Source organism: Macaca thibetana, chromosome 7 (assembly GCF_024542745.1).
Source record: "Macaca thibetana thibetana isolate TM-01 chromosome 7, ASM2454274v1, whole genome shotgun sequence".
NCBI classification, from domain to species: domain Eukaryota; kingdom Metazoa; phylum Chordata; class Mammalia; order Primates; family Cercopithecidae; genus Macaca; species Macaca thibetana.
Window position 1 is genome coordinate 144,197,926 of NC_065584.1, and position 14,494 is coordinate 144,212,419.

The following is a 14,494-nucleotide window of genomic DNA, read 5'->3' on the forward strand; positions in this document are numbered from 1 at the left end:
AATTCTCAATGTTTCTCATGTTTTAAATGACAGTATACTAAATACATAATAGTTCTACTTTTTTTATTTCCTTATACATTTGTAATTGATAGTATGATCAATTTTAATGCTTTGACAAAAACATTCTTAAAGTCAAAAATCAATTGTATTTTTTTTCGTGGTTATTAAGAACGCTTTGTGGGGTTACAGCTTCTTGGTCATTTTTGTAGTTCTGCTCTGCCATGCTAAGTAGGGATTGCCCATATAGCATGTTGATTTTGCATATGTGTTTCACTTAAGGAATTTCAATGTAAGGAAAAAAACCAATATTTTTAATATGGTTTGTTTTCCTTAGAGTTTATATTCTTTAGGAGGCAGTTTTGCCTATGACAAGATGATTAAAACTAAGTAAGCTTATTAATACCTAAAAGGACTGTTAACTGTAGAAAAACAGTTTCTTTATTGAAGAGTTGTCGGCAAGTCTAATTTATTAGCTTTGTCATCGTCTCTGAGTGAGAACATAAATCTTGCTTAGTGATCAAGATGAAAAATACTTGGAATACCTGCCATAGCAAAATTCTCCACATACTTTCCAAAGATAAACACATACATCACCTTAGGCTCCTAAGTGGGAAAGTCTGATTACCTACATCCAAAAATATGAAACCCTATCATAGATGTCACATGAATGAAAACTGCACACCAGAACTTTCCATTGATAATAGCACTGTGATTCCAAAAGTGGGCTAAAAATTCAAAATGCCAACAAAAATAAACAAGCAAAATGCTTTTAAATATCTAAAATAGTATAAAATGTGACCAAACATGGTGCCCTTAGAAATAAGAGCTAAAGCGTGTTTACTCAAAAAGTCAGGGGCATTAGGACTTTGGGATGAATTTGAGGTCTTACTAGTGAGTCAGTCATGTCTGGTTGAAACTATCTGTAGAAACGCAGGAATAGGAATTTACTGGCTCAAAGTTCAGGAACTGTAACTCAGGCATGGCTCACTTCAGGTTCTCCACACTGCCTGCAAATTTGCATGTCTCCATCTCTGGGCTCTGCTTGCCTTCTCGGTGGTTCCCCTCTCAAACAGGCAAGATAATTTCTGAAAGTTCCAGACCTGCATCCTCTGGCTCAGCAACTCCAGCCAGAAGAGAGCTCTTCTGTTCATACGGGAACGCCCAGAGTTTCAAGACTGACTCTCGGGCTGGGTGCGGTGGCTCACGCCTATAATCCCAGCACTTTGGGAGGCCCCTAGGTGGGCGGATCATTTGAGGTCAAGAATTTGAGATCAGCCTGGCCAACATGGTGAAACCCCCGTCTCTACTAAAGATACAAAAAATTAGCTGGGCATGGTGGTTGGGCATAAAAAATTAGTTACTCAAGAGGCTGAGGCAGGAGATCGCTGTAACCCGGGATTGCAGTGAGCCGAGATCACGCCACTGCACTCCAGCCTGGGTGACAAGAGCGAAAATCCGTCTTAAAAAAAAAAAAAAAGATAGCCAGGCGTGGTGGCACTTGCCTGTAATCCCAGCTACTCGAGAGGCTGAGGCAGGAGAATCGCTTGAACGCGGGAGGTGAGGTTGCAGTGAGCTGAGATCGCGCCACTGCATTCCAGCTGGGGTGACAGAGCAAGACTCCGTCTCAAAACAAACAAACAAACAAACAAAAAACCAAAAACAAAAAATAAAACCCTGACTTTTGGCTGATTGACTTGAGAGCTCTCTTTGGATTCATTCTGGTGGTTAGAACTAGAACATATGTTCATCCTGGGCCTGGAGAGGAGGACATGAGCTCTTGCAAACCACACTGGCTGGCTGTGGGAGGAGGCGGTTTCCCCTGAAAGAAACCTGGGGTCTCCAAGAGCACAATAAATAAAAAAAAAACAGGGCAGGTAAAAGGGACAGATGACCATAACGAAATGACACAGAGCTTGAGAGTTTGAAAGACTTTCGAGATTAAATTCTAGACTAAGCTCTACCAAGAAGAGATCTGGGTTACAGCCTTCTGCCAGGCAATGAATCCATTTCTGCTTTTCTTCCCTCATGGCCAGAAAGTTAATTCTGTGGATGAACATTTCCAATGTTTGAGTTTTTATACTGTTGTTCAAATCTACCTTGCTGCAGTTTCTACTGTGGGCCTGAGTTCTATCTCCAGGAACACCAGAGAAGCAAATACTTAGTCCTTGAACACAGCTACTATCATTCTTCCCAGCAGTCTTCTGAAGGCTGCTCCCTTCCCGCGCACACACATACACAACCAGAGGAAGATTAACTGTGAAGCGGTCACAGCTCAGGCTTTAGGGCCTCTCCCCAGTGCAAGCCCATGAGTGCTGAGAGTTACAGAGTCCTAGGAGGGGAGGGGAAGCCAGGTTCCCACCAGGAATCCATTTCTGCCTACGTATCTCTGGTAAGCTGTCTAGAGCTCTCAGAAGAAAAGTGACCTCAGTCCTGAAATCTCTAATGATTTATTGTGATCTATTTTCTCATTCAAAATAAATAGTCAAATTCCTATTTACTTTGGTCATTGTAATTTTGCATTCATTTTCTTCAAGAAGATTCTCCCCTTCTCACTCCTACTGTATTATACCAGCTTTAGACCCTACAAAACCTGGATCTGCCACTGTACAGAGCCTTTCGCCTTCCTCATCTGTCCTTCCAGGTAGTTTTCTATCTAGAGCAGCCTCAAGCTTTTTAAACTTGGATGTCCAGAGCTGAAAGAAATGCCATGGATATGCTTTGGCTTGCAGAGTCAGGCAGGATCTCATTCTCTTCTCCTGGTGCCTATGGTTCCTTTAATGCAGGCCAAGGTGGTGACAGTCTCACTTTCACAGCACAGGCCTCTCACGTGGCTGGTTCGTTTCATCTGGGGTCTGGGCAGAACAGTAGCTCTTCTTCACTCTATTGTTTTGAGTAACAGGTTTTGTAGTTCATGGATAGGTAACCTTAATTGTCAAGGTTGATTTGAATTATTACTTCTAATGTGGCCATCATTGCCTGCTTTGAGGGACAAAGTTTTAAATGTAACAGAAAAGATATCCAGAATGCAGGTTTTTGAGGAAAAGGAAAAATGAAATCTTACTTGAATCCATCCTGTCTGTCATCCACGTCATTTTGGTGTACCTTTGTCAGAGTGTTTATAAGTGAACGTGCTTTAGCCAGGCATTTGTAGAGACTGACTCATAAAACAAAAATCCAAATAGAGTGTAAGCAGCCCTGAATGTTCACATTTTAACTTTTTTTCTTTTTTTTTCCTGGAGATGGAGTTTTGTTCTTATTCCCCAGGCTGGAGTGCAATGACTCAATCTCAGCTCACCGCAACCTCCACCTCCTGGGTTCAAGCGATTCTCCTGTCTCAGCCTCCTGAGTAGCTGCGATTACAGGCATGAGCTACCATGCCTGGCTAATTTTGTAGTTTTAGCCGAGATGGGGTTTCTCCATATTGGTCAGGCTGGTCTTGAACCCCCCACCTCAGGTGATCCGCCTGCCTCGGCCTCCCAAAGTGCTGAGATTACAGGCGTGAGCCACCGTGCCTGGCCTTAACATTTTTTTAGTGTGACTATCCAGTAGTAGCTTCTATATAGTTAACATCTACCAGTGATATTTACATTTTTTAATTTGTGTTATTTCCAAACCATATATACAGCTGATTAAAAGTGGGCTTCAAGTATTTAACAAATGAAGTTTCTCTGCCATATAATATAATTTAAATACATGAAGCACTCTAAAGGAGTGAGCTGAAGTGGATTTGTACTCATTTCAGTATGGCCCTTTGTTGTGGCATTATTGGAAACACCACTATGTTTTCTCCACGTATGCTGAGTGAGAAAGCTTTCATCTAGCACAGAGGCAGCAAATAGGTTTAAACAAGGAAGCAACTTTTAATTACTGGTAGTAATTAAAGGTCTGGTCCTTTGCCTTTAAGGATTAATGTGAGCATTTTCCTTCCTTTCCTCCTTACTGTGATATGTGAGGTATCTTGGGTCTGGGCCATGGCTACACTTTTCACAGCTAATGAAAAAAGCATTGCCAGGCATGGTGTCTCACGCCTGTGATCATAGCACTTTGGGAGGCTGAGGCAGGAGGATCACTTGAACCCAGGAGTTCAAGACCAGCCTGGGCAGCATAGGAAGATCCTGTCTCTATCAAAAAATTTAAAATTAGCCAGATGTGATGAGGCCAGGGTCTAAATGCATCAAGAGGTCTGTGATCATTTAGCATTGTCTGTGATGAGCACAAGAAGCGGAAGTGGCAGCATTCATGTTGTATGTTTGCCAGCTGGGATCAACTAGATTATAAACCCCTTGAGAATTAAAGACCTAATTCATGTGTTGCATGGCATTTGGCAAGTAGAAATTCGTGATTATTGAATGAAAGATCATGGAGTTTTGCAAACTATCATTTTGCTTTGTAAAATACATACAATAAAGGCTCAGTTAGCCAACATCCACTTAATTACAATCTCAAAATACTAGATTTTCCATTCCCAGAATCTAAGAAGAAAAAGAAACAAAAACAAACCTATATATTTGGAAACTAACCTTCAGGGTTTCAGTCCAGATTAATGAATGCAATTAATTGTTTAGCCTTTCTGGATCCACAATCCTAATTCTTATACAACAATGAGCGATGCTCAGAATTTCAGTTCAGTTCAGGGTAGGGTGAACCCTCAGTTGTCAATTTTCAAAATCACCAAAGTTCAGGAAGTATGCTCAAACACTTCAAACAGTAAAGCTGTATCTATTTTTATTTTATTGCGTAAAAGAGAAGAGCCTCTTGTTAGATAAATGCCCACAGATGGTGAACTTCTTTACTAGATTGTAAGCTCCTAAAGGTCTCCAAATGTTTGATAACGTTTGATTTGCCTCTATATTCCTGCATCACCTAGCACAGTTCCTCAAATATTGTGCTGCTCAGAAAGTGTTTGATGTATGAACGAATGAATGAATGAACAAACAGATTTTTCTTGGAATCTTCATTCTGTCCCTTTGCCTTTAAGGACTAATGTGAGCATTTTCCTTCCTTTCCTCTTTACTGTGATATGTGAGGTATCTTGGGTCTGGGCCATGGCTACACTTTTCAGAGCTAACAAAAAAGCATTGCCAGGCATGGTGTCTCATGCCAGTGATCACAGCACTTTGGGAGGCTGAGGTGGGAGGATCACTTGAACCCAGGAGTTCAAGACCAGCCTAGGCAGCCTAGGAAGATCCTGTCTCTACAAAAGAATTAAAAATTAGCCAGATGTGATGGCGTGTGCCTATAGTTCCAGCTACTAGGGAGGCTGAGGTGAAGGGATCACTTGAGCCCAGGAGTTTGAGGCTGCAGTGAGCCGTGATCGCACCACTGCACTCCAGCCTGGGTGACAGAGCAAGACCCTGTCTCTTTCAAAAAAAAGAAAAAGCATTGGCAGTTGAGTGGGGCCTGGAGTTCACAGACTCGGGGTTGAGGCCTACATTTTGCTTCCTCTTTAAATTTCAGTTTACTCATCTGTAAAATGGGAATAACACTACTTTCTTCCTCTTCTTAAATTTGCCACGAGGACGAAATAAAGTAAAAATTATGAAAGTCCTTTGAAAATGATATTTCCATAAAAACAGGAGACATTAGATCTCCTCACAATTCTGCAACTAAGTAGCTACATGGCTTTGGGCACATCCCTCCATCCTTCCCACTCTCAATTTTTTCATCTTTAAATGGAGAGGGTTGAATGACATGCTCTCTAATGCACTTTCAACCCCCCATGTTATGTACACACAGCTGGGGCTCTCAGCTCTGGAGAGAGGAAAGAGTGGGGCTGAACCAAGCTATTTCCTAAAATGACTTAAGCCGTTCAATGCTCTTTGCCCATTTACAAGAAGCAGCCATTCTAGGCTATCAACTTTCATTCTGGAGAGTGGGCCAGAGAAAAATGCATTTTGGATGATCAAGAGCCCTCCATTGGGTCCTCACAGAGCTTCATTTGGAAGTCAGAGAAGTTCAGAAGCCAAAGAGGTGCTATCAGGAAAGCGAAGAACATTGATGACTTTAGGCTCCTGCTGACTTGTGTAACCTATTAGGCATTGTAAGTATATTAACTCATTTATTAACTCATTTAGGCTTCACAACAATTTTTCAAATTAACTATGATAGCCATTTTCCAGACAAGAGCTCGCTAAGATTCAGAGATGTTGCATAACTCATGGAAAGATTGAAACTCCGGGCTGTTTGGCTCCCCTTGTTTTCCTTATATTATTCCACTACCGAGGTGCCCAAACCACAGATAGTTCTGAAGCAAAATTGTCTGTGGATCTGGAGGCAAACACCGTGGCAGTGTCTACAAACCTCTGTAGGCAGAAAACACAAGGAGGAAAACAAACAAACACCAGAAGCTTCTTGGAGACATGAAGAACTGACCCTGGCCAGCACCTACGTCTGACGTAAAATATATGAAAAATACATGCTGCTAATGGCACGCACCTGCACCTCAGACTTTCAGGTGAGATGCTGCACAGGTAGGTTCTTTTCCAAAGACTTCTCAAGGTGTGGATCTGCTCAGATACCCACTTTTCCAGGCTACAGCCTTCCATGTTCACAGTCCTGTTGCCAAATTCCCAGAGGGAATTTCTAAATTACTCAATTCCCTATGCCTGTATTTATATCTTAATGATAGGACATTAAGATGCAAATTAAACAGAAACTTAGTAAGCAAATCATGTCACTTTCTAATGGATACATCAATAAAGGCATGAACAGAGGCACCACACTGTTGCCAAGCCCCGAGGAAAGATTTCAAAGGCCCACCTGCAAGCCCCAGGCACTGCAATGTGTTAGAAATTCTATCTGGCCAAAATATTTATGGTCAGGTCTTCTTACCCCACCCCAGTAGCTGAACTTTTTGATGCTATCCTTTCACCCCCTTTCAATGCTGACTTGGCTCTGCAGCTGTGCAGGTTCCCAAAGGGGTTAGTGTTCTTTGCCAGTGTGGTTTACAAGGTTGCAAAGGAGAACAGGATCCCCTTCGAGTAAAACACTGAAACCACCAAAACACGGCTCAATTTCTGCTCTACATTTTTACTGTTGCCTTTGTCTCCTTTTTCTGTTTTCCTGTTTTTCCTCTCAAAAATTGGCTGTGATCCCCTAAATTAAGGTTTTTTGTTTGTTTAGGCAGAGCTTGCCCATACAAAAAGCCACTTTATTATCAAATCATTGGCTTCTACAATCAAATTTACTTTAGTTGCCATATCTTAGAAGGTCAAGTTGTGTATCATACATTTCGGTATCTTGGACACCTAGCCAAGGACTGGTTCAGAAAACAGTAGATGCTATATAAAATGCTTGGCTGGGTGCGGTGGCTCTTGTCTGTAATCCCAGCACTTTGGGAGGCTAGGGTGGGCAGATCACTTGAGGTCAGGAGTTCGAGACCAGCCTGGCCAACATGGTGAAACCTCATCTCTACTAAAAATACAAAATTACCTGGGCGTGGTGGCACACACCTGTAGTCGCAGCTACTCGGGAGGTTGAGGCAGGAGAATCACTTGAACCCAGGAGGTGGTGGTTTCAGTGAGCCAAGATGACACCACTGCATTCCAGCCCGGTTGACAGAGGAGACTCTGTCTCAAAAAAGAAAAAAAAAAGTTTAATGAAATGTTTGATGGAGAAATATTTTAATCCCCCAATTTTATCATCAAATTCTTACTAAGATGATTGTGTTCTTGGACGGCCAGAAGCCCTGGGTTCTGGACATAACTCTGTCCCTAATTAGCTGTGTGATCTTGGGAAAATTATGACCCCTCTCACTGGGTCTTGCTTTCTCCGTCTACAGAATGACCAGGGAGGGGGCCTCTGTAGTCACTTCCAGATTAATTTGGGTGAGGACAGGATTCAGGTCTGTCATGTTCATTTTTGCAAAAATCTAGATCTGTAGTATCTAGCACACAGCTAAAATATAACAGGCTCTCCATGAATATTGGCTGAAGGAAAACATTCAGAATGCTGTAATTCTAAATTTTAAATTGATGTCAAGCTATACTTTAGACTTGTATTTGCTGTTAAAAACCAAACAAAATAGTTCCTGATTGTTTCAAGTTTTTCTGGTTTCCTTCTACCCAGGACTCAGATGCTTTTCTGCACAACTCTTGGAAGCATTGAGTCCTTTCCTAAGTGAAACTCCACACCTACCTTCAAGCAGACTCACTGCCCTCCTGGGGTGTTTCTCACCAAACCAGACACAGGTGGTAGGCTTTTACAGGGCAGCAAAGATATGGTGCCCATATGAGGAATTCAAGTTCATTCATCTCAAAAAAATTATTTATTGGATACCGAGTAACACCTTACATGTAACATTAGTATGGGGCAAAGGCAAGTACCAAGAAAGCCTTGGAAGCCAAGGATCCAGACAAGGTTCATCTGCATCACACAACCCCTAGATCATATTTTCAGAGACTGTTTCAATGTTGGTCACTTTTTCTGAAGTCCTTCTAGCGTTTACAGTAAGTTTATACAGATTCATACATCTACTGTTTAATTTAGCTCCTGATCTTTTTATTGTTTTCTTGTTTCTTGTTTATATTGTATATTATTTTTCCTTTATTTATCTAAGTTGGGGATTTTTATAGTCAGGGTCCAGAGACAGGTTTCCAAATGGTAGTGGGGGGTGGGGCATGAGTACTGAGAATTATGCACAAAATTTTATGTGTCTGTGCATTTTTCTGTGAAAGCATTCATAGCTTTCAACGGATTTCAACGGATCTGTGACCCTCCAACATTAAGAGCCACGTGAATTTATATCTCCAACTCCACTTCAGCCAGAATCATGCTTTCTAATGCCTCCTTCTCCCCCAGTATCTAACCTTGTGGTAGGCATCCAAGATTCCCCCAGATCATTCTTGCTACTACAAGCTCTGGGAAGGGTTGTTTGATATTGAAAAGACTTCTTTATTAGAGAGGATAGCCCCATGAGTCTCCCTCTAGTTCTTTAGACTGTTCAAGTTGGTTGTACAAAGATTCAAATCTACCAAGTGAACTGAAACTCCAAGAAAGCTAGCAAATGCCAATTTCTCATATTCACTCAAATACTGAGGAATAAGGAGGACTTTTTGTTGGGAATAACACTAGAATCCACAGAATGCCTTCTTACCAGTTTTTACAATGCATGTGGGCAAAGAACTTGGGTTAAAGGCCTGGGCCAACCAGGTAGACTGCTGAACCTGAACAAAATATTGAATCCAACAATTTGGATGCAGTAGTGGGCAGGTGAAGTGGAGGAGAGGGCATCTGTGATAGAAGAATCAGGGCCAGTGAGGTCTGCCTAGGGTGGTCATGCAGGGTGAATCAATTAACACACGAAGGAGTCCAGACAGGTGGCCCACGTCTCTTGTCTTCAGAGTTTCCATAGCCAATAGAATTATGCACAGAATGGTGCACTCTCTTTTTCTCTTTTATAGTGTAAATTATGATTTCAGGAAAGAAATCCAAGGCTATTCTTGGAGGAAAAGCTGTAGACACCAATATCCTGTAGAAATGGTAGTATGATTTTCTCACAAAGGAGAGGAAAACACTCTGGAGAAAAATCTGGACCTCAAGGTAGGGGTAGAGTTGGCAGGCAGAGGAAACAGGAGTTGTTCAAGGTCAGTTCTCTACCTAGCGGATCCTCTATCTTTAATTCAGGGTCTTTAACCCACACTATTTATAAAATCTAATAAGGAGGAGGTCCGGGCATTCTAGCTTCATTCCCAGTAAGGTCCTGGGTCCCTCTGCTTGGTTCTTTCCTCTGTTTCCCTCACTTCCTTAGTTCCTGGGTCTTCCTGGCTCCTGACCTTTTGACTTCATTTCCCACTCCTGGTTCTGCTCCTGCCTCTTGGGAATTATGACATACTTGGCTAGTCCAGTTTTTCAACCAACTTTGAGTGTGTACACTCTCTTAAGGACATGGTGGGCTCCTGCCAGCTACTCTGCTTCCTGCCATTCCATCCAGGAAAGGCAAGGGCATTTGGCAGAGCCCCCCGTGAGTGATGAGGCTCCTATTGGTCAAAAGGGATTCAGAAGAACCTGAAGAATTTGAAGGTAGACTACAACTTTGTGATATCAAAAAATAAAGTGGCCTAGAATGTTATGGATAGATGTATATCAGTTAGCAATTAGCAAGCAAATTCTGTTTGAATATGTGTCCTTTGGTAGTTCCACCCCATCTCAACCTCCACCACAAACACACAAAGTCATGCTATTAAATTAATGATAACTCTGTCTTACAATGGAAGTATTTGACTGAAGAAGATACAGTAAACATGACATTTCTACAAACCAGGATGCTTAGGATATAAGGAATTCTGGATATCTGAAATTTCTAGTAGAACTTCTGGTTGGAGATACACATTCTCTATTACACATTCTCTATCCTTTGACACAATAAATATATTTTAAATAATTTACTCTGAGAATATAATTAAAGATGTACAGATACTGCAACACGATGTATCATAGTAATGACTTTATGCACAGTGAAGAACTGACATACATACGACGCACCTCTTAGGCATGGGAGCCAATGGAGAGCCTAATGCCATGTATGCCACTTTTTGAAAGTTTGGCAGGGTTGCGCAATCAGTCGTGCTTAAAGGGTGATAATGGATCTTTTCATTGGGTTTCTCTCCTTCCCTACCTTCACACCCTGATCTTTACTCTTGCTTCCTGTGATTGCGCTCGCAAACAAAAGCGTAGTACATACGCCCTTCTCGGGTCTGCTTTCTGGGAAACCCAGGTTACAACAAAGAATACAGAAAACTAGTGGTTCTCAGTGGCCTTTGGGTAGGGGTGTGTGTGTGTGTGTGTGTGTGTGTGTGTGTGTGTGTGTGAGAGAGAGAGAGAGAGAGAGAGAGAGAGAGAGAGAATTTTGTAGGGAATTGAGAGAGAACAGGTTTTTTTCTCCCATTTTGCCTGTCACATCTCTCCTCTTTTCCCTCTGTGTTAGTCAGGGTCCAATCAGGAAGTAGAAACATCACCAACTGTTCAAACAGATAAATCTTAATATAAAGATGTGTTAACTAGTAAAGATGGTCAACTAGGAAAAAGAACAAGATGAACTGTAAGGGGTTTAGAAGTAACACATTCATAGAGTAATAAGAAGAAGGAACTAAGAACTTACCCCCCGCAAGAGGAAAAGTCAGCCTGACGATGGCAGAGACCCTTGCCAGAGGGTGTGGGCTTGAAGTGGACTGTAGGAGCAGCTTGCCAGGCACTGGAGAAACTCACCAGAGGCTGCAGGTGGGAGCTGGTCCATAGCAATGGTCCCTGGGTAGTGAAAAAATTTGCTGGAGGGTGTAGACTGGCGGAGCTGGTGCACACAAGATACTGAGCTGAGCAGTGCCCAGCTTCCTTCATATTGCTCTGCTGGCTCTGAGGCCACGAACAGGAAGGGTAACTCCTTCCTTCTGTTTGACCTTGAAGTCTCATTCCAGACCCTCTCTTTAACAAGCCTAACATTAAGCCAGCTGGAAAAAGAGAAATGTCTACAGGACCCAGCTCCAGTATCAAGTGCAGAGCAGAGATAAATAAATTTGAAGTTGAGATGTAGTAAAAGGGTAACTGGCACATCCACCGTCTCTGTGTAAACTTTAAACTCAAAAGCATGAACAGCATTCATTCTATAATGGGAAGTTTAAAAACGGGAAATAAAAAATATGCTATATAAATAAAATACCAGTGATTATTATTTGATAATGCAACTACATTTTATTTCTCAGACTTATCTGTATTATTCACATTTTCTAAAAGAAAACGTGTATCTATTTTTATCTGGGAAAAAGGGTTATTTTAAAAGTTTTTTTTTTTTTTTTTTTTTTTTCGGTCAAGCTGTTCTTTATTTCACGGAGAAGCCGGGGGAGGGGCTCAGTCTTTCTTGGCAACAGCTTTCCTCATAGCGGCCAATACGTTGCTCAGCTCCTCCCGCTTCCTCTTGGCGCGGATGTGCGTCCCCACCCTTTTCTTGATAAACTTGAGGGCCCATTTGTCCTTGGAGACCTTCAGTAACTCCATGGCGCGCCGCTCGTACGGGGCAAAACCACACACCTCCGGAATCATGTCCCGCACGAACTTGGTGTGTTTCGTCAGACGCCCGCGGCGGCGGCTGTGCCTGGGCTTGCTCACGTTCTTGGTCACCTTGTGGCCCTTGTTGAGGCCCACGGCCATAGGGTAGCGTAGAGCCATGGCTACTGCTCTCCCGTGGCGGCCCTGGCGGATTTTAAAAGATTTTCAGGCCTGGCACGGTGACTCATACCTATAATCCCAGCACTCTGGGAGACCAAGGCAGGCAGATCACTTGAGGTCAGGAGTTCGAGACCAGCCTGGCCAACATGGTGAAACCCCATCTCTACTAAAAATACAAAAATTAGCCAGGCGTGGTGGCGCAAACCTGTAATCCTAGCTACTTGGGAGGCTGAGGCAGGAGAATCGCTTGAACCTGGGAGGCGGAGGTTGTAGTGAGCTGAGATTGCACCTGAGTCCAGCCTGGGTGACAGAACAAGACTCCATCACAAACAAACAAACAGATTTTCATTTATTACAGAGGTACTAAATTCCTTTAGTAAATGCGCGATCCATCATTAAGCAAACATACCAGTGAGCTTGAAAGGGGCATATATACATCCATGAGTCTAAAGGACAGTGTTTTTGAGGACAGCAGGCTTCAGCTGGATTATCCCAGAGTCTCTGTCCCTCCTGTAAGCTGGGTCAGCATTCACCCTTAAGCTTCTTGTCTACATCCCACACTAATCACATAACATAAAAGGCACAAACCAGTGGCTCTTGCTCTATAGTCAGAACTACCGATACTAATGCCCTTGTAAATTTTTTGATGTCTTGAACTCTAAAATCTGCTTACATAGATCTTTGCAACCTGTTTGTCTTTGCTTTGGCTAAAAGTTCTTGAATTTTGCATCTTCTTTCCTACCATTCCTGGGGAACTTATCTGATCTCTCACCAATCTCCCTAGGCTTTGAAATTTAGCAACAGTAATATCAAATGACAGGTAGGTTCCCGCTGCCCTGCCTCTCCCATTTTATTCCTCAATCTTTTCCCCCCTCCTCTGGTCCTTGGTTCAGGGCTCAATATCTTTGTCCCTGCCAGTCCCCTGCTGAACTGGCCTTCCCTTCCTTTCAACCAGCTATCCCCGATAGACCTTTAAGAGTCAGTTCAGGTGTCACTTTTCTAGAAAAACACCACCTGTAAAAGATCCTTTGTATACTTTTATGCATAGTACATTCTGCATTATTTTGAGATTATCGCTTTAGGTGCCTTGCCTTCCAGGAAGATGTGCTCTGAAAGCCTGTCCTCAGAGCTTCCTCTTGGTTTCCTCAGTATTGAACACAAGCTGGCACAGAGTGGGCATTCAATACCTGTTGGTGGAACTAAAATGTCTCCAAATCCTGTCTTCCTAGTCCCTTCCCTGCCATGTGTACCCTGGCATGATGGTGCCTGTGTCAGAAGGAGAACCCCTGGCCAGAGGAGCCAGGGGAGGAAGTCTTACATTCTGGTGTTAATACCAGCTCCTTGTGCTCCTTATCTTATATCAATGCGTGTTAGACAGATCTTATGAAACATTGAATCTTATATCAATGCGTGTTAGACAGATCTGTAGAAACAGACACATATACTCCTAAAAAACAGATTTTCATTTAAAAACTTTAAATGAAAAGTAAATTTAAAGTTTTTCATTTAAAAACTTTAAATGAAAACAGATTTTCATTTAAAGAACAGACAAAAGGCAAATGTCGCTCCTTCTAAGCACTGTAGGTGATATTTACAGGTTCCACCTGACACACTTAAGGAGGCAGGGGAGTGAGTGGGAGTGTTATTTCATAGCCATGGCCAAATCTCCCTTCCCTTGCACTTTCACAAACTCTGCCCTCAGGCACAAATAATTATCCATCTTTCACTTTCACCAAAAATATATATGAACAGGTGAAGCTGAAATGAGATCATATGCCTTGAGTTCTCATTACCGTACCCTCCATTTCCCACACTAGAGACACCATTACTCACACAATGGCGCATGCTTCTCTGGCCGCCACCCAAATTACAAAACCCGTTCACATATGTTAGCTCATTTGATCATCACCAAAATATCACATGGGTAAGCAAGGTTCTTTGATCAGGTTATTAGGAGCAAGGATCGGGGGTGGATGAATGTCACAGGTAGGCAATGTGCTCATAGTACCCACAATACCCAGGCAGGATTCGGTCACATGAGCGGTGAGGTTGCAGCCTCCCCTTTATCTGTATTTGCTTCTCAGGGAAGTCTCCTTCATAGAGCCATAGTCTGCTCCTAACACCTGCTGACACATGGCACCCAATAGGTGCTTAATGAATAAATGAATGAATAAATGAAAACTGGTTTCTATTTAAGTACCGTCTATTAAACTAGTTATATCAGCTCAGCCTGATGGATATAAACCCTGGAAAAAAAGAATTTTTAAGTCTAGGTATAGCTAGGGCCCTGTGTGAGCTCATAGCAGAGGATAAAGGAAGCCAGAGAAACACATTC

The 14,494-nt window shown here is 42.4% G+C and overlaps 2 protein-coding genes across 2 annotated transcripts in view; both read right to left on the minus strand.

Annotated features, from left to right (window-relative positions):
* Positions 1 to 14,494, minus strand: part of BNIP2 (BCL2 interacting protein 2) — a 1,133,240-nt gene that overhangs the window by 161,848 nt on the left and 956,898 nt on the right. The window lies entirely within an intron of this gene.
* Positions 11,774 to 12,186, minus strand: LOC126958747 (60S ribosomal protein L36-like). The gene has a single exon (XM_050797294.1). It carries the CDS (start codon positions 12,157 to 12,159, stop codon positions 11,842 to 11,844), a length of 318 nt encoding a protein of 105 aa, XP_050653251.1. The 5' UTR covers positions 12,160 to 12,186; the 3' UTR covers positions 11,774 to 11,841.

Coding starts and splice junctions, on each gene's coding strand:
- LOC126958747 (XM_050797294.1), bottom strand. CDS start 12,159: ATGGCTCTACGCTACCCTATGGCCGTGGGCCTCAACAAGGGCCACAAG.